Source organism: Scyliorhinus canicula, chromosome 10, assembly GCF_902713615.1.
Source record: "Scyliorhinus canicula chromosome 10, sScyCan1.1, whole genome shotgun sequence".
Lineage (NCBI taxonomy): Eukaryota > Metazoa > Chordata > Chondrichthyes > Carcharhiniformes > Scyliorhinidae > Scyliorhinus > Scyliorhinus canicula.
In genome coordinates this window covers 184592873-184620415 of record NC_052155.1, presented here as the reverse complement: position 1 = coordinate 184620415, position 27543 = coordinate 184592873, and the positions used below count along the sequence as shown (strand labels likewise).

Sequence of the window (27543 nt, the reverse complement as noted above, 5' to 3'; positions counted from 1 at the left end):
CTATCTTCTGGCCGTTCATAGGATTGGGAAGAGGATACTTGGACCTTCCAGTCTGTTCCACCAATGAATGAAATCATTGTTGATCTGTGACCGAACTCCTTTTACCATCCCTTTTGTCCATGTACGTTAACATCATTGCGTAACAAATATCTATCTATCTCAGAGTTAAAACTAACAAAACAGCTGGCATTAATTGCCTTTTGCAGAAGAGTTCTAAACCCCTATTGTCCTTTGGATGAATAAGTGTTTCCTAATTTCACCCGATAGGCTGGTTCTAACTTTTGCGCTGCGCCCCCTCTAGACTTCCCACGAGCAGAAGTTACTTCTCTCTATCTACCCTCTTGATATCTCAAACTTCAGTCGAATCATCCCTTGACCTTCTAAGCTGCTAGGGAATCCAACTCTAGTTTATGTGTCCTCCCCTGGCAATTTACGAATTCCAGAAAATTTAAAGTTTCATCATTTTTGTTGGGAGTTTTCGGTTCAAGTGAGCACATCAGTGTTTACAATAATCACCTGTGTTGACCACTTTACAAGATTAAGTCAGGAATGAGGAAAGCTGCGTTCGGAGAAATCCATTTGAAATCCTGCTGGTTTGAAATCCATCAATCCAGAAATGAACAACGATGATAACTTTTGTGTTGAGTTGAAACGGTTGTTATTTGGGTTTCGTGGAATGGGAACTGGGGCAGGAATCCATTTCACCAGATCTTTGTCTATTTCAAAACTCAGCTACTTTCTGGCAGACAGTTGGAAGTGCTGACCCTACTGTGGCCCACATGCATTGTAATGGTCTGAAGATGTCCTTGTATGCCTTGTTGCTGACAACAAAAACGTGATTTGCTGTCGCACCTTTTAACATCCAATCGTGCTTTGCAGGAGCATTCGCCAACAAGTCACAAAAGGAGAGATTAGACAGGTGGCCAAAATGTTGGTTGGATAGGTTTAGGCTGAGAATTTCAGAGCTTGGGATCTAAACAGCTGAGGGTATAGCTGAATTAGTGGAGCCATGAGAATTGGGGATGCACAAGAGGGCAGAACAGGGTTAGGGGGTTATACAAAGACCTCAGAGGAAGTTACCACTTATTGGCAATAATGCCCATGTAAAACAGGCAGTCACATTACTACAGCTTCTAGAAATAACCAGAGTGTATTTGAAGGGTCCATCAACTATCTTTCATTCACAGAATTTACAGTGCAGAAGGAGGCCATTCAGCCCATCGAGTCTGCACCGGCTCTTGGAAAGAGCACCCTACCCAAGGTCAACACCTCCACCCTATCCCATAACCCAGTAACCCCACCCAAATAAGGGCAATTTTGGACACTAAGGGCAATTTATCATGGCCAATCCACCTAACCTTCATCCTTGCTTTCAAATCCCTTCTTGGCCTCACCCTATCTAAGTAATCGTCTCCATCCCAACAGCCCTCTGAGAACTCTGCACTCCTCCAACACTCTTGTACATGCCTGATTTTAATTGTTTAAGACATCCCTCCCTTGGGTTCCCCACCTCTCTCGCGTGCTTTAAGAAAGCTCAAGATCTACATTCTTGACCGGGAAATTATTTTCCCCCATGCTTTATTTCATTCAGAAAAGATGCGACACTTAGACATGTTTTCAGCAAAACTTGGACGTACTTTTTGCAATCCTACTCCCCTTCCTGTCAGGAGCTATTAAAGATTTAATATATTGTAAGGAAAACCGTGAAATAGGAAATGGAGTAGCAAAAAGAATTAAATAATTGTCTCCATGATCAGCTGCACAGCGAAGTGTTGCAGTTTGAAAGGAAAGAGAGCCCAGGAGAGCTGAATGTAAGATAGGTCTCCCAGATTCCTTACACGAGTACCTAACTTGCTGGAAGTGGCTGTTTGTGCACCCCTATGTAGTGGGGAGTATCCCAGGCAAAGTACCCTGAGAAGGGGGAAGAGTGGCCTGATTAAAACAGAATGGGCAAATCGTTCCACAGTGCGACAAACGCTCCAGTAACACCGGATCCCATGCAGAGTTGGGAAAAGCAAATTGAGAACAACCGCACTTGTATTTAGGCGGGGCCTTTAACATTAAAAAAGTCCCAAAGTTCGTCACAGGAGCATAACAAAGACAAAGCAGACACCGATTTACCTAAACTGATATTAGGGTAGATGGGGAAATGATTGGTCAAGAATGTAGATCTTGAGCTTTCTTAAAGCACGCGAGAGAGGTGGGGAACCCGAGGGAGGGATGTCTTAAACAATTAAAATCAGGCATGTACAAGAGTGTTGGAGGAGTGCAGAGTTCTCGGAGGGCTGTTGGGATGGAGACGATTACTTAGATAGGAGGGATTTGAAAGCAAGGATGAAGATTTTAAAATCTAGGGTGATGTAGGTCAGCAAGCACAGGGAAATAACATTCGAACATATTGTTGAATAGTGGGCACGTTAGCACAGTGGTTCGCACTGTTGCTTCACAGCTCCAGGGTGCCAGGTTCAATTCCCGGCTTGGGTCACTGTCTGTGTCGAGAGGTTGCTATGAGCAGAGGTTGAATAAACTCAGTTTGTTCTCACTGGAACAAAGGAGGTTAAGGGGCGACCTGATAGAGGTCTACAAAATTATGAGGGGCATAGACAGAGTGTATAGTCCAGGGGTGGGCAAACTTTTCTGTGCAAGGGCCACATTCAGAAATTCACAATTTTAAAGGGCCGCATAGTATATTAAGTAAAATAATTAATATTTAAAATAGCCAAAATAAAAGGTTTTTTAAAAAAAAGCAATTCATTTTTATTAATTAATATTTTAAAGTAGAAACTTTACATGAAACACATTTATTTGAAAAACAAAGTAACTCAGTTTAAAGAAAAAAAAGCAATTAATTTTTATTAATTAATATTTTAAAGTAGAAACTTCACATGAAACACGTTGTGCCGAGCAATGATCATCCTACTCAAGTCAACGTATCCACCCTATACCAGTAACCCAACAGCCCCCCCCCCCCCCATTAACCTTAATTTTTTTAAAAAAATTTTAATTTTAAAAAAAAAATTTGCGGGAGGGCGTCAGACCAGCGTGGCCATAAAAATTTACGATCCCCGCTATTCTCCGCACCGTCGTGAGTGCAGAGAATCGCCCCCGTGCTGTTAGGTGAATTGGACATCCTGAATTCTCCCTCAGTGTACCCGAACAGGCGCCGGAATGTGGCGTCTCGGGGCTTTTCACAGTAACATCTTTGCAGTGTTAATGTAAGCCTACTTGTGACAATAAAGATAATTATTATATAATTTTGGTGTCAAATTGCCAGTGCAAAGGCAGTTCGACGATTTGCAGTCACACCACTGTGTTTTAAATCTTTCCTCTTTCTCTCTGCAATTAAAACGCTGTGTTCTGCAAAACTCTCCTCTTAGCCACTTGAAATGCGTTTTCCCAAGACCTGTTGTGCGCCTTGAAAACTATTTTTCTACGTGGCTCTGGTGACACCAACTGGAAATGACATGTAACATCCCGCTTTGTGAAACAGTGAAATTATTCTGGCTCGATAAAGGAGCAGGAGAGTTCATGAACAAAATTAATTTGGCAAACCGCTTGACCAGCATGGGATGCAGTAAATGTCATGAAAGCAATAAAAAAAAACTCCAGCACTCGTGCTCAATAAAAATGAAGACAACATGAATGACTGCCCTCTTTCTCGCTTTGCAATCAAAACGCTGTTTTAGTCTTGGCCACTTGAAATGCATTTTTTTTACACAAAGCCCCCTTCTGTTTATTTAACTTGACAATGTCCTAACTGTTTAGCATAAGCTTTCCTCAAGGAAAAGGAAGTTGAAACCAATTTGCAGCAAAGGGTTGAACGCTTATTACACAGTAAGGACCGTGCTCACTGGCTCCAAGTGTTGGAAGGAATAGAACAACAGAGGATTCCAAATGAGGCAGATTTTGTTAAAGGCGGAGAGTGATATTTAAGTTCGATTTGACTCTGCTAATAATTTAGCCTCTGATCATGGTAAGTCTGTTGCCAGTGTTCCACTTAGCACCTTATTTTTTAATATCAGCCAACATTAGCAGAACTAACTCACTTTTCAGTTGCATTCAGTTTCCATGATACGTTCTTGGCTGTTAATGTCTGGGAAGTCTGCAAAGTGGCCGGAATAACTGTGTCAATTGTTCTGACCAATGTTTTACATCTTTCCGGCAGATTTTTGGAAACACGATCACCGGGATAACTTTTAACCGGTTGCATTTCGAATGCAAGAAAATTTGTCTTCACTGTCCGGTTGCATCAAGTTTTGCATTGCATTAAAAATAGGAATAAAGAGATGTTTTTATTTTGATGCAATTGTGGGGGGTTTTCTCCACGGGAGTGTCAACGGAAGCATAATTATTAGACGAACAAATATCCACCCAAATAAGTGTTTCACAACGCAGAGCTTTAGTAACACGAGTGACAGAATTCAATGAGGCATTTCATAATCTCTTCCAGCTGTTAGTTAAGATTTTCTCTTCGATTAAGTTCTGTTGACAGTGAAAAATAAGCCAAAGAAAATGGACAATTGTTGGCTTGGGTTGTTTTGGCAGTGTAAACCTTTGCTTTCCAAGTAGCTCCACTCTGGGCAAGGAGTTTTAAGATGATTAGAAAAGCAATGAAAATGAAACATTCATAGAATCATAGAATTTACAGTGCAGAAGGAGGCCATTCAGGCCATTGTGTCTGCACTGACCAACGGGGCACGGCGGCGCAATAGTTAGCACTGCTGCCTCACGGCGCCGAGGACCCAGGTTCGATCCCAGCCCCGGGTCACTGTCCGTGTGGAGTTTGCACAGTCTCCCAGTGTTTGCGTGGGTTTCACCCCCACAACCCAAAGATGTGCAGGGTAGGTGGATTGACCACGCTAAATTGCCCCTTAATTGGAAGAAAAGAATTGGACACTCTAAATTTATTTTTAAAAAAGCTTTGGCGGGCCAGGAAATCCCACCCAACGTTTCGAGTCCCTGTGGCTGCTCTCCAGATTCTGAAGAAGAGTCACCCCAACTCGAAACATTAACTCTGTGTCTCAGATGCTGTCCGACCTGCTGTGTTAATCCAGCACTTTCTGTTTCTTGTGATATTTATGCTCCCCATGAGCCTCCCTCCACTTGCTTCATTTCACCTGATCACCCTTCTATTCCTTTCTCCCTTACCTATTTATCTAGTTTCGCCTTATTAAATGCTGTCACTCATGTTACTGAATACCATAAGACATAGGAGCAGAATTAGATCACTCGGCCCATCGAGTCTTCTCCGCCATTCAATCGTATTTTAAAAATTTGGATTACCAGTCTACCTCCCTGCACTTCTTTCGGTTGTGGGGGCGAAACCCACGCAAACACGGGGAGAATGTGCAAACTCCACACGGACAGTGACCCAGGGTCGGGATCGAACCTGGGACTTCGGCACCGTGAGGCAGCAGTGCTAACCAACTGTGCCACTATGCTGCCCATCGCCATTCAATCATGGCTGATATTTTTCTCATCCCCTTTCCCCTGCCTTCTCCCCATAATCCCTGATCCCCTTCTTAACCAAGAACCTATCTTCCTTAAAGCTTTGTGTTGTTAAACACTTATCTCTGAGGATATTTCACCCTTCTCCTTTATTTTGTTCATCGCTTTGAAGTTGCTAGTAATCCTGGCAATGAAGGCAAGGAAAGTGCTGTGTTCAGTAGTCATTGCATTCTCACCCAAGCATCCTAATTCTTCAGTGCAACCTTCTTTACAGCTTACATTCGCCATTTTCAGTTTGCTTTTGCATTTTGCGATGCAAGCCTCATCTCCCCTGGACCAGGTGTTCCAGTATATTGATGAACATCAGGATGACTATGTCCAGGTAAGGTTCACCCGCACAAACAGCTGTCAGAGTTAACATAGTAGAGGTTATGTTACTGCTCTTTCACTGCTTGGTACTTGGCAAGGTCCCCCCCCCCCCCCCCCCCCCCCCCCCCTCCCCCAGCAAATTATCACTGGGGAATTTTCGCAGGAGGCTCACAATGAGTAAAATTGATGGCCACGTTGATTAAAAAGGTTTCACACATTCTCCTTAGCTCAGTTCTTAGAGGGCATAGGCATTTCAGAAGGTTTGTGGGAGTCCTTATTTATTTATTTTTTGGGGGGAAATGAGTTAGCTGGGGGCTGGGATTACTCTAGGTTGAATTTAGCCCAGCGATATAAAGTGTTATTTGGATAACCTCCTCTCCAAGGGTCCGAGCATATTGCAATTACTGCAGAGTGACTTCAATGTTAAACATTCACTAGGTGCATGGTGAACTCTGCCCACACTTGGAAATATGCAATGGACTGAACTGTCTTCTGGCTGGGAGAATTCCTGTTGGAGTCAGGGACAGGAACAAGGGGCGCTTGGCTGGAACAGTTCGAATGGGAGAAATTCTGCAAAATAGGTACCAATTCTCTGGTGCCTGGGTTAGAATTTTGGTTCAATTCCAAACGGTGCATTTACATAGTTCATTTCATGACCTCAGGAAATCCGGGTTGTTTTCCAGCCAAATTAAGTACTTTTCTGAAGTGGAGTCAGTGTCATAACTCAGGAACTGTGGCAGCCAGATTACGCACAGCAAGCGCCCGCCTACAGCAACGTGTTAATGGCCAGATAATGTGTTCCAGTGATTTTGGTTGAGGGATAAATATTGGCCAGGACACCGGGTAGAACCCCTCTTCAAAACAGTGCCACGGGACCTTTAACTTCTACCTAAGGCTTAACGTCTCATCAGATAGTCAGTGCAGCACTCCCTGGTCAGCAGTCCTCAGGTTTCTGGAGTGCAGCCTTGCTAAGATTCCATGTGGAGTGACTGCCTTCAGTCCTGGGCACAGCATCTCAGACTTCAGAGTGCATGCAGCACAGATTCTTCACAAATCGCTGGGCTAAAAGAGCAATATTATGAGGGAAGCTTGCATAGACCAGGCTGTATTCCCTCGAGCAGAGAAGACTGGAGTGCTCTGATTGAGGTGTTTAAAATATTAAAGGATAGATACAGAAATACTGTTTCTCTCCGATGGGGGAAATCAAGAATGACGGGGGGAGCTTCATCTTTAAAGACTGAAATTGGTCATTTCGTATTGAAAAGGGGCATCAAGGGATATGAAGTTAAGGCAGGTAAAGTGGGTGCTGAGGTAATGGTCAGTCATGATTTAATTAATGGGGGCAGCACGGTGGCGCAGTGGGTTAGCCCTGCAGCCTCACGGCGCTTAGGTCCCAGGTTCGATCCCAGCTCTGGGTCACTGTCCGTGTGGAGTTTGCACATTCTCCCCGTGTCTGCGTGGGTTTCGCCCCCACAACCCAAAGATGTGCAGGCTAGATGGATTGGCCACATTAAATTGTCCCTTAATTGGAAAAAAATTAATTGGGTACACTAAATTTTTAAAATATGATTTAATTAATGGCAGAGAAGGCTTGTGGAACTGAATACCCACAGTTGTGCCTATTTATTTATACCAGTGATGGAAAAATAATTGCAGGTTTACAGGGAAAGGCTTGGCACAGGGGTGATAGGCTGAATGGCCTCCCTCTTTGCTATACGGGCCAAGCATTTTATGAATCTGTGTCAAGCCAAAAAAGCCGCCTGTTCCCTGTTAATTCTTTGTACTATGTTGTTGGGAATATTCCCCCTCCGCTCACCCCAAGCCAAGTTAACATTCTATGTCCACAAGACCCTTAGCTGGGAACGTAGCACAATCCAGGGAATATCTATGTTCAAGGGTGTGGTGATTAACTGCTCATTCCGCCTCTCGTCGGGGATACATTTGTAGAGATCTGGTTGTGCTAAGAACATAATTGTGCACCAATTTCAATTCACAGCATCTGAAAGAATGGATAGCAATCCAGAGTGAATCCGCTAATCCGACTAAGAGAGGTGACGTGATTCAAATGATGCAAGTTGTGGGCGAGACAATCAAACGCCTCGGAGGAACCGTCGAACTAGCAGCTATGGGCGTTGAGGAGGTACAGCATAACCCAACCTGATGGATCCTTTGCGCATTATACACAATGCAAGAAAATGATTTCCCATCAGTTTAGATACACCCCAAAGTTGTAGCCATGTGCAACCATCACTTTGACTTGAATCTCCCTGGTCCCAGTCATGGTTATGGTGGTGTAGTCGATATGTTGCTGGACTCATACAGAGACCTGGAGTAATAATCCTAGTGAGTTCAAACCCCACACTGGAATTTGAGAATTTAGAAATTGTAAAGCTGGAAAAATGATCAAGTTTGTCATAAGGTGGTTGACACTCAACTGTGAGGTGGAGAGATGGTGGTGTAGTGGCAGTGTCATTGGACAGCTAATGCTCTGGGGACATGGGTTCAAATCCCACATTGGAAAGTAGAATTTAAAGTCAATGAATAAACCTGTAATTAGTCTCAGTAACAGGAACCATGAAATCATTGCCTTAAAAACCCATCTGGTTCACGAATGCCCTTTAGGGAAGGAAATCTGCCGTCCTTACCCGGTCTGCCCTACATGTGACTCCAGACCCACAGCAACATGGTTGACTTAACAGTCCCTCTGAAATAGTCTAGCAAGCCACTCAGTTCAAGGGCAATTAGGGTTGAGCAATACACTCTGGACAAGGCTTTCAGTCATATCAAATTGTTACATCGGGGTACTTAAGGATGGACAATAACCACTGGCCTTACCGTCAGTGCCTACATCGTGGAAATAGATCAAAAATTCTTCACTGAAAATTCTACCTTTCAAACTCGTAATCTCCTTCAAGGTCCCCGCTACTCATAGAATTTACAGTGCAGAAGGGGGCCATTCGGCCCATCGAGTCTGCACTGGCTCTTGGAAAGAGCACCCTACCCAAGGTCAACACCTCCACCCCATCCCCATAACCCAGTAACCCCACCCAACACTAAGGGCAATTTTGGACACTAAGGGCAATTTATCATGGCCAATCCGCCTAACCTGCACATCTTTGGACTGTGGGAGGAAACCGGAGCACCCGGAGGAAACCCACGCACACACGGGGAGGATGTGCAGACTCCGCACAGACAGTGACCCAAGCTGGAATCGAACCTGGGACCCTGGAGCTGTGAAGCAGTTGTGCTATCCACAATGCTACCGTGCTACTGGTTCCCAAAAGTATTACTAAGGGATGTGGGTGACTGACCAGGGATGTCCCTCACGTGGTTCACCCTCTCCTTGTGTTGGCTTTTTTGTTGGCATTTCCTCCTAGTACTGAGATCAGCAACTCATGACCAGGAATCATCCTGATTGCCCAGCGTAACATGCTAATGTGCCACAGGGGGTGGTGGAAGGAAAAGGGCAGCACGGTAGCATTGTGGATAGCACAATCGCTTCACAGCTCCAGGGTCCCAGGTTCGATTCCGGCTTGGGTCACTGTGCGGAGTTTGCACGTTCTCCCCTTGTCTGCGTGGGTTTCCTCCGGGTGCTCCGGTTTCCTCCCACAGTCCAAAGATGTGCAGGTTAGGTGGATTGGCCATGATAAATTGCCCTTAGTGTCCAAAATTGCCCTTAGGGTTGGGTGGGGTTACTGGGTTATGGGGATAGGGTTGACGTGTTAACCTTGGGTAGGGTGCTCTTTCCAGGAGCCGGTGCAGGCTCGATGGGCCGAATGGCCTCCTTCTGCACTGTAAATTCTATGTAATCTATGTAATTAGACGCACTGACGTAGAAGCTCAAAATGAGCCTGCAGGAGAAAGCAGTGAAGATTCTGCTGATGGAGTGAGATAAAGGGGGAGGAAGTGGAGCATTAACACCAGCATGGACCAGTTGGGCTGAATGGCCTGTACTTATTCTGTAGATTCTGCATAATTTGCTGACAGAACATCAAGCCTTAGCCCTTTGAGAGTAGATTTGGAAAGTAATTAATAATTGAATCTTTATTGCGGTTTGGTACGTAAGGTATAATATTTCAGTCCTCGGATGGTCACTGAAAGGCAAAACATTATTTTGTTCAGCATTTTAAACTTGACTTTGACAAGCCTCTGCTCCTTCAATAGAGTTACCGATTAATATTTGGTTAGATAATTTAATAGAGATATTCAAAATTATAACAGGTTTTGATCAGATAAGGAAAATCAGTTCCCATTAGCTAATGGGCACAAGGACTGGGGTCACAGATTTGAGGTTTGGGGCACGAGATGGACGGTGTTGGGGGGTGGGGGGGGGTAGGGGGGGGGGGGGGGTGGGGGGTGGGGGGGGGGTAGGGGGGGTGGGGGGGGTGGGGGGGGGGGGTGAAGAAGAACTTTATTACTCAGTGAGTGGGAATGACCTGGTATTAGGTGCCTAGAAGGGTGCTGGAAACAAGGATAGTAAGAAGTCTTACAACACCAGGTTAAAGTCCAACATGTTGTTTCAAACACTAGCTTTCGGAGCGCTGCTCCTTCCTCAGGTGAAGAAGGAGCAGTTGTCCTGAGGAAGGAGCGGCGCTCCGAAAGCTATTGTTTGAAACAAACCTGTTGGACTTCAACCTGGTGTTGTAAGACTTCTTACTGTGCTCACCCCCAGTCCAACACCGGCATCTCCACATCATGGAAACAAGGATGATCAATGATTTCAAAAGGAATTTGGATGGGACCTTGGGGATTTAAACTTGCAGGACTAAGGGGATAGAGTGGGGGAATGGAACTGATTGGATTCTTCTGCAGAGGGCCGGGTGTGGATTTAATGGACTGAATGGCCTCCTTCTGCACCCTAATGTATGTTTACTGCTTTGCCTTATGTGATCTGCCCCTGCTCTCTGTAGCTCCCCAGCGGACAAATAATTCCATTACCTCCAGTGGTGTTGGGCAAATTGGGAAAAGATCCAAATAAAACAACGGTCGGCATTTATGGACATGTTGATGTTCAACCTGCAAGATTCGAGGATGGATGGTCTACAGACCCATACCTGCTAACAGAAAAGGATGGTCAGTATTGTGACTGGGTAATAACTTTTATATTACCTCAACTCCCATTGGCTGTTGGGCCACCGTGATTATTTTCATTTTCTTCAAGAGGAATTTTCAATGTCTATTTCATTATCTTCTTGCTGTTCTAGACTGCATTACCACTATATTGAGACCCTTTATTCCTGTAACAATAACTCAAACACATGGTGTAAAACCACCTTATACACACTTTGTGTCCCTTAAATACAAGAATCTCCCTTCGGTAATGCTATCTTTAACTTCAGGTCTCATTCTCAACCTTGTTTACAATTCACTCCATAGCCTTGCCTCTCCTTATCTGTAATCTCCTCCAAATCTGCATCCCCCTTAGATCTCTACGCTCTGCTAAATTCTGTCCTCTTTGCTCCATCATTGGCGACCACGTCTTCAGCTGTCTCTTTCTGAAACTCTTGAACTCCCTCTCTAAATGAATGAAAGTCCCGAGGACCATAGGCTGCTCTCCTGTTTCCGAGCTGACTGGTGGTTTAACCTGAGGGTCACCACACCTCGGGCGAAGAACAAGGTTGAGAAGGCGGGGTCTTCATGAATAACCTCAGCCGGGACGGGAATTGAACCTGCGCTGTTTGCATCGCTCCGCATCACGAACCAGCCGTCCAGCCAACTGAGCTAACTGACCCCTCCCTCCCTCCCTCCCTTCCTAAACCTCTCCCACCTCACTCCCTCTCTTTTTTCCTTTCAGGCACTTCTTAAAACCTACCTCTTTGACCAAGCTTTTGGTCACCCGTCCTAATATCTCCTTCAACCATTTGGGCTTAAGCGGATAGCTTTACCACTGAGCCAGGAGAGACAGGATGGGCCGAATGGCTCTCCCGCTGTGCTTCAGTGATTCGTTCTGTCACGTTGTGAGGTTCGGTGTCAGACTTTGTTTGATAACAGTCCTGTGAAGGAGCTAGTGACCGTTTGCTGTGTGAAAGGTGCTTTACAAATGTACGTTGCTGGTTTATTTTGATTATGTTCTGCTGGTGGGGCAGCTATTGTGTCACCACGTGGAAGTAATTTTCCTGCCTTTAGTAACGGCACTCCTCTCCGAATCTCTTGAAGGTAATCTTTACGGACGTGGATCCTCAGACGACAAAGGACCTGTCTTAGCCTGGCTCCACGCCATTGAAGCATTTCAAGCACTGAAACAAGTGGGTACCACTTACAACAACATATTGCATTTATATAGCACCTTTTAATGACGTAAGGAGCACCAGCGGAAAATATTTTATACCTAGAATTGCAAGGGGGCTACTAGAATAGATAGTCATAAGCTTGGTCAGAGATGGAAGTTTCAAAAAGAATCTTGTAGTGGCATTGTCACTGGACTAGTAATCCAGAGGTCCAGGCAAATGCTCTGGGAGAACAGAGGTTCTAATCCCAACATAGCAGCTGGTGGAATTTAAATTCAGTTAATAAGTCTCAGGAACGGTAACCATGACAACTATCGCGATTGTCGCAAAAACCCATCTGGTTCACTAATGTCCTTTAGGGAAGGAAATCTGCCGTCCTTACCCGGTCTGGCCTACATGTGACTCCAGACCCACAGCAAAGTGGTTGACTCTTGACTGCTCGTCTGAAATGAGTTTAAACCGAGTTTACATTGTCAGATTGACAAGGGGCGGCACGGCGGCGCAGTGGGTTAGCCCTGCTGCCTCACGGTGCCGAGGACCCGGGTTCGATCCCGGCCCTGGGTCACTGTCCGTGTGGAGTTTGCACATTCTCCCCGTGTCTGTGTGGGTTTCGCCCCCACAACCCAAAGATGTGCAGGGAAGGTGGATTGGCCACGCTAAATTGGGTAAATAATTGGGTACTCTAAATTTATTAAAAAAAGATTGTCAGATTGACAAAAGTGACATCTGCATGCACACCTTGGAGGGGGGCGTTCATCGTTTTTTGGCCAAATCGCCAAGTGTGAAAGGTCGATATCGACCTTTTCCCAATATCACAGCCAGCAAAACTCCAGGAGAACTGTCCAAGGTGCTGCACCTGACTGGAAGGGGATGATGCAAAGGGCATTTTTTTATTCTTTTGCAGGATGTGAATGTCTCGCTGGTCAGGCCAGCATTTATTGCCCCTTTCTAATTGCCCTCGAGAGGTGGTGGGGAGCTGCCTTCTTGAACCGCTGCAGTCCATGTGGTGTAGGTACACCCACAGTACCAATAGGGAGGGGATTCCAGGATTTTGACCCGGCGTAGTGAAGCAATAGCGATATATTTCCAAATCAGGAAGGTGGGTGGCTTGGAGGAGAACTTGCAGGTGATGGCGTTCCCATGCATTTGCTAAGTTTTTCCTTCGAGGTGGTAGAGCTCGCAGGTTTGGAAGGGGCTGTTGAAGGAGCCTTGGCGGGTCTCTGCAGTGCATCGTGTAGATGGTACACACGGCCGCCGCTGTGTGTCCATGGTGGAGAGAGTGAATGTTTAGGGTGGTAGACGGGGCGGCAATCCAGAGGGCTACTTTGTCCTGGCCAATATCAGTCTTCTTGAAAGTTGTTGGAACCGAACTTGAGCCATTGGCATAAAATTGCTGGGATGCCGTGGAGTTCTCACGATTCAGTCATTCCATCCTGCTTTCATTTCAGGAGCTGCCAGTGAATTTAAAGTTTATTTTTGAAGGTATGGAGGAATCTGGATCTAAGGGACTGGATGAACTCTTAAAAGCGAAAAATGAGACTTTTCTTTCCACCATTGACTACATTGTAATATCAGACAGTGCCTGGCTGCACAAGAAGCCAGTTCTGACCTACGGAACACGGGGACTGTGCTATTTCATTGTGGAGGTATGAAGAGAAATGAATTATCTCAACCAACTGGAAGACGATGTTTTTGATGGCAAATAACAAATTGAACAACAAGAGATTGAGGTTAACTAAAGGGTTTTTAAGCAGTTACTGAAATCAGGGGAACTAGGTTTGCGAAAATAAAAGAAAACATTCTCATTTGATGTATAGAGGTACTCTGCATCCATTATCCACAACCTACAAGACATCCAGAATGATGCATCAAATGACCTCACACACACTAGAACCCACATCTCTATCCCTGCTGTCCATGCCAAACTGCACTAACGTGCTGTCCCAGTGAATCAACTTCTCGATTCTCTTCCTTGCCTTCAAATCCCTTGCCAACCTCACCCTTCCCCATCTCCATCGTCTCCTCCCTGTCCTCTATCCTGTGAGATTATGTAGAATGTCTAGCACATAAAGGGTTAATGTAATATCATAATCGATCACCAGATTGTGCTGGGGAGCAGATGTATAAATAGGAATGGCTCTCAAGCTTCTGGGAGAGTGTAGAGAAGGTCAGAGTGATGAGGAGCAGAGCAGAAAACAATTTAAGATAATGGGCATGAGACAAGTGTTAGTATAGTGTAGATTGTAGGTTTAGTTATAATATTGCTTGCTTTAGGAATAGTGAACAAATTGTATAATAAATAGTGTAATAAATATTAGATTTGTTTATTTGACTTAGCTTTTTGTGGTCTTTGTATACACTAAAAGTCCATCCTGAGTATTAAACCACGCAAAGTACACCACATATCCCTCCCTTAACCTTCCCACCACCAGCATGCTCCTCATCTCTACTCCATCTGCTCCACTGTGCACCTGTCATCGTTTCGCTAAATTGTCCTCTCTCTCTCGGCCTTCATCTCTCCAAGTTATTGTTGTATGTTGAGGTTATAGCCATCAGGAGAGGGTAGACAGCCTGCCCCTCTTCTTTTGAAGAGAGAAGGCTGAGATCTCGTAGAAGTCTTTAAGTTGTGAAAGGTTTTGATAGGGTAGACACAATGTTCCCACTTGTGGAGAACGACAAAACCAGAGACCAACAATACAGGACAGTCACCAAGAAATCCAATAGGGAATTCAGAAGAAACTTCCTTATCTAAAGAAAGGCGAGAAGGTGGAACTCGCTACCGCAGGGAGAGGTTGAGGAAAATAGTATAGATGCATTTAGGAGAGGCTGGTTAAGCACACGAGGGAGAAGGGAATTGTGGGTTATGCTGATGGCGTGAGATAAAGAAAGATGGCAGAAGGTTTGAGTGCAGCATAAATGCTAGCATGATCTGGTTGGGCTGAATGGCCTGTTTCTGTGCTAAAGACCCTGCATAATTCTATGTTCCCTTGGCGATAGATGCTGTTTCTGTTGTGGATTCGTAATCTGTGCATTTTCCTCCCCCAGGTACAATGTGCAAATCAGGATTTACACTCCGGTCTATATGGGGGAACAGTACACGAGGCAATGACTGACCTGATAGCTCTCCTAGGTAGGAATCAATTAACACATGATGAAAGTGGAGGTGCATTACTTTCCGAGACAGAAGGTGGGATTGTTAAGCCCTGAGACCAGAAACTCCTGCCCAAGGTCAATGGACCATTAAATGGCCCTGGTCTCGTCCGTGACAATTCCTGCGGCAGGCACGGCCGAAAAATCCCACCCAGCCCCTTTTACCGGACAGAAGAGTTGAAAGCACAGCAATCTATTGCCCTTTAACTCAGAGCCACTGAAATGCAAAGGTGTATTCAAGATTTGCTAACGGTCTGGAAAGGTTATACGGAACAGTCCTGAGCGCTGCGCCTCAGGACATTTATATCGACCTTTGACGGAGCCCAGCGCAAATTAATCAGAACAACACTTGCCTGAAAGAGTTAGATTGTGAGAGCAGGTTGCACAGGCTTGGCTTGAGAGCGTTAACCTGGGCCTCTGGATTCCTAGTCCAGTCACATTACCACTGTACCATTGTATCCCCTAATTGGGTAATGTAACTGAAGTGTTTACAGTCAAAGAACAATACAGCACAGGAACAGGCCCTTCGGCCCTCCAAGCCTGATAACAACCGTGGCCAAAAACCTAAAGAACAAAGAACGATACAAATCATTAAAATAATTCATAGAGTGGAAGGGAGAAACAATTTTTTATTCGTTCATGGGACATGGGCGCTGTAGGCTGTGCCAGCAATTATTACCCATCCCTAATTGCCCTTGAGGGGGCAGTTAAGAGTCAATCACATTGCTGTGGGTCTGGAGTCACATGTAGGCCAGACCAGGTAAGGATGGGAGATTTCCTTCCCTAAAGGACATTAGTGAACCAGATGGATTTTTACAACAATGGTTTCATCAGAATTTTAATTCCAGATTTTTAATCAATTCAAATTTTACCACCGGCAGTGGCGGGATTTGAACCTGGGTCCCCAGAGCATTACTCTGGGTCTCTGGTCAGGACTGAATGAATGGTGTCCTCTGAAACTTTGATACTTCCGTGGATCTATCCATGGTCCTCCATTGGATTGGTCCATGATTATCCTCAGCAAAGTACTGCAGTGGTTTACCATTGCCTCCTGTAGTATAACCAGGAAACTCTCTCACTCTCACCACCTACCATCAGTCGTATTGAAAGGATTTACAGGCTGATGATTAACCCATTTGACCACGTTTATGAACACACCCTCTGTGAGCATCAAGTCCTGAAGTGAGACTTGAACCTGGAGCTTTAGGCTCAGAGATAGGGTTGCCGGCCACTCTGCCACCAGACCTACCCCATTGTGCTCTGGCGAAGAAGGTGGAAAATAATGGCCTCTGGCTCCTGCTGACCTGTTAGCTGTCCATGTCAGAGTTGGGCCGGGGGGGGGGGGGGGGGGGGGAATGGGATGATTTGGTTAGGTCTACCAAAGATAGGCACAATGGGCTGGATGGCCTCCATCTTTGCTTTGCCATTCTCTGGTTCCACATTGCTAGAACTGGCAACGTTGTTAGTTTATTAATTTTACACTCTTAATTTTGATGTGTGTTCTTGCATGTTGATAGAAGGAAAATTGCACCTCTTCGCTGTATCTTCGTGAATCCCGCATGCTAAGTAACTGTGGGTGTTCCTACACTGCAGTGGGTCAAGAAGGCGGCTCACCACCACCTTCTCAAGGACAATTAGGGATGGGTAATAAATGCTGACCCAGCCAGCGACGCCCACATCCATGAATGAATAATAAAAATAACAAATATCTGGCAAAATGTTGATGTGTTGAGTTTCAGGGTAAGAAGTGAATAAAATACATCATGGACGGATTAGGAAGGTGGGAAAGCAGGTGGGAGATGCAATTTAGTCAGGAGAGAGATACAATTTGGGAAATTGGGATTTACACCACGCCAGCGTTTGGAGGTGCAGGGGAGTGAAAGTATCAGATGTGTAATTCCCTGAACGTCGGTGTACAGGTGGACATTTAAAAAAATTACATTTTAGGGTTTAAAAATAGAGATGTAAACCTACAAGAGATAATAATGAATGACTCCAAGATATTGTTCTGCTCACTGTTGGAGTTCTCGCTGTAGCTTTGGAAGCTGTAAAGCAGGAAGCACGTGGAAACCATTGGAAGTTGCTGTTGTTTCTCTTCCCATACCGAGCGGTGCTTGAGACAGACTTTCACCTGTTCCCATAGCGGTATGGAACCAATGGCTAGCCTGTCATGGGAGGCTTGATGGGTGCCACATCGCATCAAACATGGCTGACCAGGAGCCTCTCCCATTCTTCCCGCCTGCCGGCCATTCCCGTGTTTGGAAGGATTTTGCTGGTTGACACCCAACCCGTTTGGCCGCGTCATGGACGCACCTTCCTAGGCCATCAAGTCCTGGGGCGGGACTCAAACTCAGAGATTCTGGCTCAGATCCAGGAACGCTACACACTGCGCCACAAGATCTCCTTACCACGGAGAGTGGCTTAACCTCAATTCACCTGGGAGACACAAGAGATAGAAAAGCACCGACGGGAGAGACCTGAGACATTGGACCTATTTCCACAACGATATTTTAAACGATAAAGTACTTGAATATTTCTTCTGATCAACGAGTTGCCGACAAGTTGTCAATTCATTCTCAGAGATCGGTCACGAAAGAATTTGTGTCTTTTAAAGGAAAATTGTATAAATATTTGCAGAAGATATATTTGAGAAATAGGAAACCATACAGCCCCCTGTATCTTCTGCGCCATCCAATAAGATCATGGCTGATCTTCAACATCAACTGTACTTTCCATTTATCCCCTTATCCTTCAATCCCCACACTATTTGTAGGACACTGAGCTTGTGGGTAGAGAGCAGGGCAGTGGGGTTATTTTTAGATAGCGGAAAATAAGATTCTTCACAGTCTTGATGAGCTGAACAGAGTCTTTCCGCACTGTTAACTATTATAATTCTAATTCAATAATCCAATTTCAGACAGTCTCGTGAATTCAACTGGTCATATCCTGATTCCTGGCATTGATTCGGATGTCGTGCCTCTAACAAACGAGGAACGCGTTTTGTACGAAGCAATTGAATTTAATCTTGAAGCCTTCAAACATACCATTGGTACGACAGAACTCCTTCATAAAACCAAGGTATAGTAATGTTAAAAATGGCAACTGTTAACTTCAATAAAGCTTTGACAAGAGATTTGAATTACATGACTATTTACTGGGTTCCAATGCTCATCATTCCATGGGAAGTTACTTTTGGGTAACTGTGTCACTTTTTCCAATTTGGCCACCTATGTTTCAATGGATAGCAGTCATTCGCTGCTGGGTCAAAGTGTCTCCACTCCTGGCACTTAAATCAAAATAACCTAGGCTAACACTCCAGGTGTCAGTACTGAGGGAGCGTTGTACTGCTGGAAGTGTCTTTTTGATGAGGTGTTAAACAAAGGGTCTGTCCGCTGTCTGAGGCAGATGTAAAGGATCCCATGGCGCTATTTCGAAGATGATCAGGGGAGTTCTTTCCATTGTCCTGGCCAATGCTAATCCTGAACCAAGACACTGGAACACATTATCCGGCTATGAGCGCATTGTTGTTTGTGGGAGTCTGCTCAAGAAACTCAGCACCATCCAGGACAAAGCAGCCCCACTTGATTGCTACACTTGCCCCTTCCACAAACATTCAATCCCACCACCATCGACGCACAGTGGTAGCCGTGTGTACCGTCTACAGGAGACACTGTAGGAACTCGCCAAGGTTCCTTAGACAGCACCTTCCAAACCCGTGATCACTACCATCTACAACGACAAGGGCAGCAGATACATGGGAACCCCACTACCCGCAAGTTCCCCTGCAAGTCACCCACCATCCTGACTTGGAAATAGATCGCCGCTCCTTCACTGTCACTGGGTCAAGATCCTGAAACACCCTCCCTAACATCACTCTGAGTGTACCTACCACAGAGTCTGCAGCGGTTCAAGAAGGCGGCTCACCACCACCTTCTGAAGGGCAACTAGGGATGGGCAATAAGGGCAGCACGGTGGCCTAGTGGTTAGCACAACCGCCTCACAGCGCTGAGGTCCCAGGTTCGATCCCGGCTCTGGGTCACTGTCTGTGTGGAGTTTGCACATTCTCCCCGTGTCTGCGTGGGTTTCGCCCCCACAACCCAAAAATGTGCAGAGTAGGTGGATTGGCCACGCTAAATTGCCCCTTAATTGGAAAAAATAATTGGGTAATCTAAATTTTTTTAAAAAAGGGATGGGCAATAAATGCTGGCCTAACCAGCGACACCCACATCTCATAAATTAATTTTTTTAAATCCTTGAGATTTCTGCGCTCACCGATTTCTGCATCTTGAGCATTCCCAATTTTAATCGCTCCACCATTGGCAGCTGTGCCTTCATCTTCTTGGGTCCTAAGCTCTGGAATTGCTTCCCTAAACTTGTCCTTCTCTCTGACCCCCCTCTCTTTCTCAAAATGCTACCTTCTCCTCTCTTAACATGTTCCTACCTGGCTCGGAGTCAAATTCTACCTGATAATTGCTCCTGTGAAGCGCCTTGGAATGTGTCACTGTGCTAAAGGCACTATAAAAACGACTGCAGTTGTTACATGAGTAAACTGTGCCATTGGATCCAAAGAACGTGCTTCCTTAGATTTCAACGCTAATGTTTTGAATGACTGTGTCTCCGTGTCGTTATGTAGGAGGATGTTTTCCTTCACCGGTGGAGATTTCCATCACTGTCTATTCATGGAATCGAAGGAGCCTTCTCAGGACCTGGAGCTAAAACTGTCATTCCAGCCAAAGTGAAGGGGAAATTCTCCATACGTTTAGTTCCCAACATGGATCCTGATAAGCTGAGCAATCAGGTAAGCATCTCAGTAGCAGGGGAACGCTGTTTTAAGAGGGAGACTGAGCTGAGATACGCTGGATTGGTGGAAAAAGTTTATAGCGTGGATCAATGCAGAGATAGAACATAGAATATTGCAGCGCAGTACAGGCCCTTCAGCCCTCGATGTTGCCGACCTGTGAAACCCCTCTAAAGCCCATCTACACTATTCCCTTATCATCCATGTGTCTATCCAATGACCATTTGAATGCCCTTAGTGTTGGCGAGTCCACTACTGTTGCAGGCAGGGCATTCCACGCACTTACTACTCTCTGAGTAAAGAACCTACCTCTGACATCTGTCCTATATCTATCTCCCCTCAATTTAAAGCTATGTCCCCTCATGCTAGACATCACCATCCGAGTAAAAAGGCTCTCACTGTCCACCCTAGTTTCTCTAGTTTCTACACTAGTAGTTTCTAGCTACTTCTAGTTTTGACACTAGTTTCTCTGGGGTTTTGCACCTTGCTTTAAAACAGGGGTGGGCAAACTACGGCCCGCGGGCCGCATGCGGCCCGCCAAAGGTATTTCTGCGGCCCACCAAGTCATTAAAAAAAAAAAAAAAAAAAAAATTTTTTTTTTAAATTTTTTTTTTTTTTTTAAATTTTTTTTTAAGGTTAATGGGGGGGGGGCTGTTGGGTTACTTACTGGTATAGGGTGGATACGTTGACTTGAGTAGGGTGATCATTACTCGGCACAACGTCGAGGGCCGAAGGGCCTGTTTTGTGCTGTACTGTTCTATGTTCTATATGAGGCGCCCAGAATCATAACCGGGTGAAGTAATTATTTTACTTAATATACTATGCGGCCCTTTGTGAATTGTGAATTTCTGAATGTGGCCCTTGCACGGAAAAGTTTGCCCACCCCTGCTTTAAAATGTCTACTCTATGCTTCAACTTGAGTTTCGAGCTCTTTCGACAGCTTTATTTACTTTTTTCTGAGTCCTCGCCCAGGTTTAACCAATCAAGCACAGTGAACATCAATAGTAAACAGCCTCATAATCAAAGACCAAACAGTTGAACACTGCACCAAAGGCACAAATCAAAGCATTAAATATTTTCAACCCACAATTCTCCTGCATGTATATCGGCCCTAACAAGAAGACCTCACAGCATTGGTCACAGTGATTCCCTCAGTACATTTGAGAAGAATATTGAGTGTGGGCCTATTCCCTTCCCTCAGCATACCTTGCCAATTCTGCCCTCATCCCCAGATAGTTGACCCCAGCTGGATTGACCAGCTCAGCAAAGTTGCCGGTTTGTTCGTTGAGACTGGGGCTGTATTGGAAATGTGAATGCCCAATTTTATTGAGCGTAGTTCAGGTTTTGGGAATCCTTCCTCCGTTCTGGGGCGACAGGTTGCAGCTCTTTCCTCCAACACCTCAAGAGGAATGGCTGGTTGCTTGGAATATTCTAATGACCCCCCCCCCCCCCCCCCCCACCACCCCTTGCCAGACCTGTGATTTGGGACAGCGAAAAGCAACAGCAAGAAATCTAGCTGGATTGTAGAGGTCCTTGTAACCTTTGAGCTCAGATATCATGCAATTACAGAAAATGTGCAGCATGAAAGTAGGAAAAATACGCCACTTGCGCAACTGGCCCATGCTCCACATGACTTTCCTCCCACCCCATCAAAACATCCTTCTATTCCTTTCTCCCTGAGATATTTACCGAGCTCCCCTTTAAATGCATCTTGCCTCACGGTACCGAGTTCCACATCTTAACCCCCTCTGACGATAGGGGTTTTTCCTGAATTCCCTATTGCATTTATTAATGACTGCATTGTAATTATGCCCTGCAACCCCCGAGCATTGGGCTCCCCCATTAGTGGAAATATCTTCTCTACCCTAACTTCTTGATAATCTTAAATCTTCCATTAGATCCTTCTTGACCTTTTTCCCCAAGAGAAAAAAAAACCCCAAGTGTGGTCGAACTAAAGTTTGATGCAAGTTTAACATAATTTCTCCACGTTTCAATTCCGTTCCCCCGATAATGAATCCCCTGGTGCTTGGTTTGCATTATTATCTCTGTGTCCTTACTTACCTGTGTCACTAACTTTATTGATCTGTGAAACTGGCTACCCCGATTGTAAATGAGATAATGTATTGGGATAGATTATTGTCTTTATTATGCTAATTTATTCAGGTGTTCCTTATAGGTGATGACATATCTCAATGAAGTGTTTGCAGCACGGGGAAGTCCTAACCAAATGCAAGTGGCCTTGGAATCTGGATCGAAAGCCTGGGTTGCTCATGCCACTGACAAGCAATACGATGCTGGGCGAAGAGCCATCAGCAAGGGTTAGTGAATGCAATGGTTCACTGCGGGTCGCAAGAGGCTAGAACTTACACGGATTTGTTGCTGCTTCCTCGAGCAGCACCTGAGAGCAGATAGACTGAGCCTCCCTCCCCCTCTCGCCAGTGGAAGTAAAAGATCCCACGCCCACTATTTCAAGGAAGATCAGGGAAACATTCATTTGGTATTACTGAACTTGAATACAGCTGAAAAGAGGGACATGATGCTGAAATTTTCCATCTTGCACCGGTCGGGACAGACGCAGGAATACCAAATTTCTCACGATCACAGCAATTTATCCAACAGGAGAAACAATTGCTGATTGGTCGACACATTGACTCTGATTCGTTGAGGTATTGTCATGGAATTATAGGCTCCTCAAGCTCTCGGATAATTCAGAAAAAAAAGCAAGGCTTGATCATATTCCTTTTGCTTGCAGAAAATAGGTTCCTGTGTATCGATGTATGTCATTTCCAGTAAGCATAAATGAACCATGTTACAAGCTCAACTGAATATCTTAAATTGGTTGTCAGTGTAGCTATTAACACACTCAGACTTGTTCAGCAAGTGCTGTCCAATTGTGGAATCACACCCAACAGTGGGTATTTTGTGTTTTGCAAGTGCAGGCTGGTTGAGTACAGTCTGTACGCTGCCTAATGTGAACAACAGAAGGAACATGCTCTTTGATTCGATCAGCCAGTCATTGGGATGTGAGAGCTAAGAACACCGACACTGACATTTATACACAGCTTTGCTCAATAACGTGGTCTCTTTGGACTGACGGCAGCATCTAATGGAAAATACCACTCACGTCGTCACTGCATAGCAGCACCACCAGCAGCTTCCTCAACCTGGTGTTCAATTGTTAGAGATATTCTACCTTTCCGGGGTAATTTGAGGTACGCCGGGAACTTTGCAGGTCCGAAAGTGGTGGCCTTTGGCCCACATGGGAGTTTGTGCGAGACATAGCGGACAATGTTATGATCGTTGCCCTGCAGGGTAACTTCGATGGGCTCTGTTCCTGTGTCAAGTTGCAAAGTGAGGGGCAGCACGGTGGCGCAGTGGTTAGCACTGCCGCCTTGCGGCGCTGAGGTCCCAGGTTCGATCCCGGCTCTAAGTCACTGCTGTGTGGAGTTTGCACATTCTCCCCGTGTTTGCGTGGGTTTCGCCCCCACAACCCAAAGATGTGCAGGGTAGGTGGATTGGCCACGCTAAATTGCCCCTTAATTGGAAAAAATGAATTGGGTACTCTCAATTTAAAAAAAAGTTGCAAGGTGAGCAAATGGCAAGGACCCTATTTACAAGATTGCTGATACGGCCAATCTCATAGCGCATGGAGCTATGCCAATCCCAACGGATATATTGACTGGCGAAGGTAGGTGTGCCATCTTAAACTCAATATTGCCCATGAAATGTAGTTGCTGTTGTAATGTAGGGAATACAGCAAATGATTTGGGCACAATCACTGCAATGTGATAATGAGCGGAGGTTGCTTGAGGGATAAATATTGGCCTCAGAAGTTTCTCTGCTCTTCTTTGAAATAGTGGTGAAGGGATCTTTTATATCATCTTGAGAGGGCAAAGGGTTAAAGGGTCGCGGTTTTGGGTGGCACAATGGCGCAGTGGCTAGCACTGCTGCCTCATGACGCTGAGGACCCGGGTTCTATCCTAGCCCCGGGTCACTGCCCATGTGGAGTTTGCACATTCTCCCCGTGCCTGCGTGGGTCTCACCCCCAGATGTACAGGGCAGGTGGATTGGCCACGCTAAACTGGCCCTTAATTGGGAAAAAAAAGAGGGTCACGGTTTAATGGCACCTCCAAACATGCGTGGCACTCCCTCAGTACTACCCAGCGAGTGTCAGTTTGACACGACGCTAACGGCCCTGGAGCAGGACTTGAACCTCCAACATTCGTGACTCAGAGGCGAGAGTGTGAGCCACCGCTACACGGTCAATAAAACCAAAGCGATGGGTGCAATTTTACCACTGTGTTATTTAAAAAAAATAAATTTTGTGTACCTAATTCATTTTTTCCAATTAAGGGACAATTTAGTGTGGCCAACCCACCTACCCTGCACATCTTTGGGTTGTGGGGGCGAAACCCACGCAAACACGGGGAGAATGTGCAAGCTCCACACGGACAGTGACCCAGAGCCGGGATTGAACCTGGGACCTCGACGCCGTGAGGCAGCAGTGCTAACCACTGTGCCACCGTGCTGCCCTCTGCCACTGTGTCATAAGAACTGGATGGTACCTGACAAGAGCCATACTTAGAAACCGGCGTCCTCACTAAACCTTCCTGTTTAATTCCCGCTGGCTAAAACTACTGACACTGAGTGAAGTAAAGTATGTTTCAGGACGGAATCCCAGGGGACTATTGTTAACCTTGCACCTTATTTATTTTTGCTCCTGCTAAGTGTTCGGAGTGGAAGCTGAGCTGATCCGAGAAGGAGGAACGATCCCTGTGGTCCGAACGCTCCAGGATACAACGCAGAAAAGTGTGATGATGCTGCCGATTGGCAGTCCTGACGATCACATACATTCCCAGAATGAAAAGCTCAGCAGGTAACAAATATAAAATGACACAGGTTAGACGGCCCAGAAACCGTCCAATCAGCCTGCACTACTGTTTCTACTCCAAACAAGTCTCCTGTGATTCCCTCTGCCTCATCTTGGCCTTTCAGTATATCTTTCTTTTCCCTCAATTACTCACCCCGTTCTGTTTTGAAAATATCTGAGCTATCTGCTTCGAGCACTTTCTGTGATATTGAATTCCACAATCTAACCACGCCCTGAGTAAAGGAGATTCCCCTTCCTTCCGTATTGGACTGATTGGTAATGATTGTGTACTTATGGCCCCTAAGTTTGGATTCTCCCACAAGCTGAAACTACCACAGGCCGAGCTGGCTGGGTCCTGAAGGACATAACTGCTAGACTGGGTGGTGAGGGAACCAACGGAAAGGAAGAACATACTTGACCTCATTCTCACCAGCCTGCTTGACGCAGATGCATCTGCCCACCTCTCCAACCCCCTCGTTTGTTGTCCACATCCATTCAGAGCTAGTAACATCGTACTGCAGAAAAAAATTGACCTGCCCAAAAGTCTTAGAACCAATGTTTAAAACACGATCCAGATGGAATGCTCTGCCTGATAAGGCAGCGGTACCAGACACAATAAGTTTCCAGAGAGATTTGGATAAACATTTGCGAGGGAGACATTAGCAGGATAATGGGGAAAGGGCCGGGTAGCGGGGTGAATTGGATGGTTCTTTCAAAGAGCCAACGCAGGTATGATGGACAGAATGGCCTTCTTGAATCTGTGTTATGATCTATTCTGGGATTAAATCCTCTTTAAACCAGATGTGGGGCAATGATAGTTTTATTTTATGGTCAGTATTAATTACCAAGGGGGAGCAAACATCTACTTTAATGAAAAATTAATTGCCTTTGAATGAAGTGACATGATTAGGAATTACAACTATGAATTTGCACTGGAAATTGCTCTGAGCAATTACCCCAGAATTATGACTGTCCAGCTCATAGAGTATGGGGGGAGGAGAGAGGTTTTTGGAAAGGGATCGGTGGGTAACGCATTTGCCTTTGAAAGTTGTGAGTTTAAGACCCACTCCAGATGTTTGAATGAGGGTGACTCTCTACTGTAGCAGTGAGGGAATGCTGCCCTGTTGGAGGGCAGTCTTTTAGATCTGCCCTCTCAGGCCAATGCAAAAGATCCCACGGCACTATTCAAAGAAAGGCAGGGGTGTTCTCCCGGGTGTCCTTGGGCCAATATGTGTCCTTCAACCAACATCACTAAAACAGATTTTCTGGTCATTATCACATTGCTGTTTGTGGGATCTTGCTGTGTGTAAATTGGTTGCCAAATTTCCTACATTACAGCAGTAACGACGCTTCAAAAAAATAATCTCATTGGCTGCGAGATTCTTTGGGATGCCGTGAGGTGCTATATAAATGCAAATATTTCTTTCTGTCTTTCTCGTTTTCTTTTCGATGGGGAGCCCATTTATTGGAATATTATCACGGGTCAGTGTTGAGTACTCAACAGAATATATAAATCAGAAATTCTGATGCCCCAGCTTGAGAAATAGGACTTGTCATCTCTTTGGTCCTCTTTATAAGAGGGTAGATACGAGAACAAGCTTGTTTGCCCTGGCGTGTTTGTCCCCTGGCCTGCTTCTCTGACTTGGATTGTCGGACATCCATATTGCAGCTAATTTCAAGCTTCAGGATGCTTGATGTGTTTCATCGCGGTTGTCCCTTACTGAGGCCCAGGGTGTAGGAATCGACCGCATAGGGAGTCCCTTCCCTCGATGATATCGGTGCGATAAAAATCGGGGGCCTTTCCGTAGGCCGGAACGGGAGAAACACAGATATCTCGGAGGGCTGTCAGTCAGAGTGGTGATTACAGAGCACAGGAGGGGCGATGCCATCGAGGGATTTGGAAACCAAAGATGAGAGTTTTAAATTCCCAATGAAATTAGACCGGGAGCTTATATAGGTCAGCGAGTGTGGTGGTAGTTAATTAAACGGGAATTAAGACATTCGCTTAATCACTTATATTACAACGTGTGTAATTAAACATTATTTTGTCTTTCTTCTTAGGGGTAATTACATAAATGGCACAAAGTTGTTTGCAGCATATATAGCTGAGATTTCACAGCTTTAAGAAGAATGGTCTGCACTATAACATATCAAAGCAGGTTTTTGTTATCATTAGTCAAGCACATTGTGTATTGTAATAAAATGGCATGAGATCGCATGAGAAAAAAACTAGACTTAGTTGTGGATAAGCTTTAGAAATGAAACGGCAATCAGAAATTGAAGTTGTACCTGTGCAAAATGAAATCTCCAATATTAATCATGCAAATATTTTCTGTAGTAGGCCAAAATAAAATCATATTAATCTGTGTTTTAATTTGCAAAACTTTTAGAAATTCAGGGGTCTATAGTTCATAAGCTTTGCAATTACGCAGGAGGGATCTCAACTATGAACGTTGTGGTCGACTGACTTGATTTTTGTTAAGTGAAGATAATCTGTATGTGAACCAATTTATCCAGTATCCCCATTGTAAAGCATCCTGAACTGATCAAGCATCCAATAATACAATTACATTTTTTAAAAAATCATATAAGAGTAAAAGTGGCCATGAAGATGTTTTTTTGTTGTAAAAATTCCAACTGAATCACTAATAATAAGATAATAATCTTTATTAGTGTCACAA

At 45.1% G+C, this 27543-nt stretch overlaps 1 protein-coding gene across 1 annotated transcript; it reads left to right on the top strand.

The window, feature by feature from the left end:
• The first annotated feature begins 3741 nt into the window (after window positions 1-3741).
• Window positions 3742-27245, top strand: LOC119972828 (cytosolic non-specific dipeptidase-like). Its single transcript, XM_038810309.1, has 12 exons — window positions 3742-3973; window positions 5723-5830; window positions 7814-7957; window positions 10728-10890; window positions 11974-12062; window positions 13493-13690; window positions 15090-15174; window positions 18112-18272; window positions 19828-19992; window positions 22169-22310; window positions 24721-24868; window positions 26924-27245. The coding sequence occupies exons 1-12, from the start codon at window positions 3971-3973 to the stop codon at window positions 26985-26987; spliced, it is 1470 nt and encodes a 489-aa protein (XP_038666237.1). The 5' UTR covers window positions 3742-3970; the 3' UTR covers window positions 26988-27245.
• Window positions 27246-27543: the final 298 nt, after the last annotated feature.

Coding starts and splice junctions, on each gene's coding strand:
- LOC119972828 (XM_038810309.1), top strand. Junction 15,175..18,111: donor TGACCTGATAGCTCTCCTAG/GTAGGAATCAAT, acceptor ATCCAATTTCAG/ACAGTCTCGTGAATTCAACT. Junction 19,993..22,168: donor CTGATAAGCTGAGCAATCAG/GTAAGCATCTCA, acceptor TGTTCCTTATAG/GTGATGACATATCTCAATGA.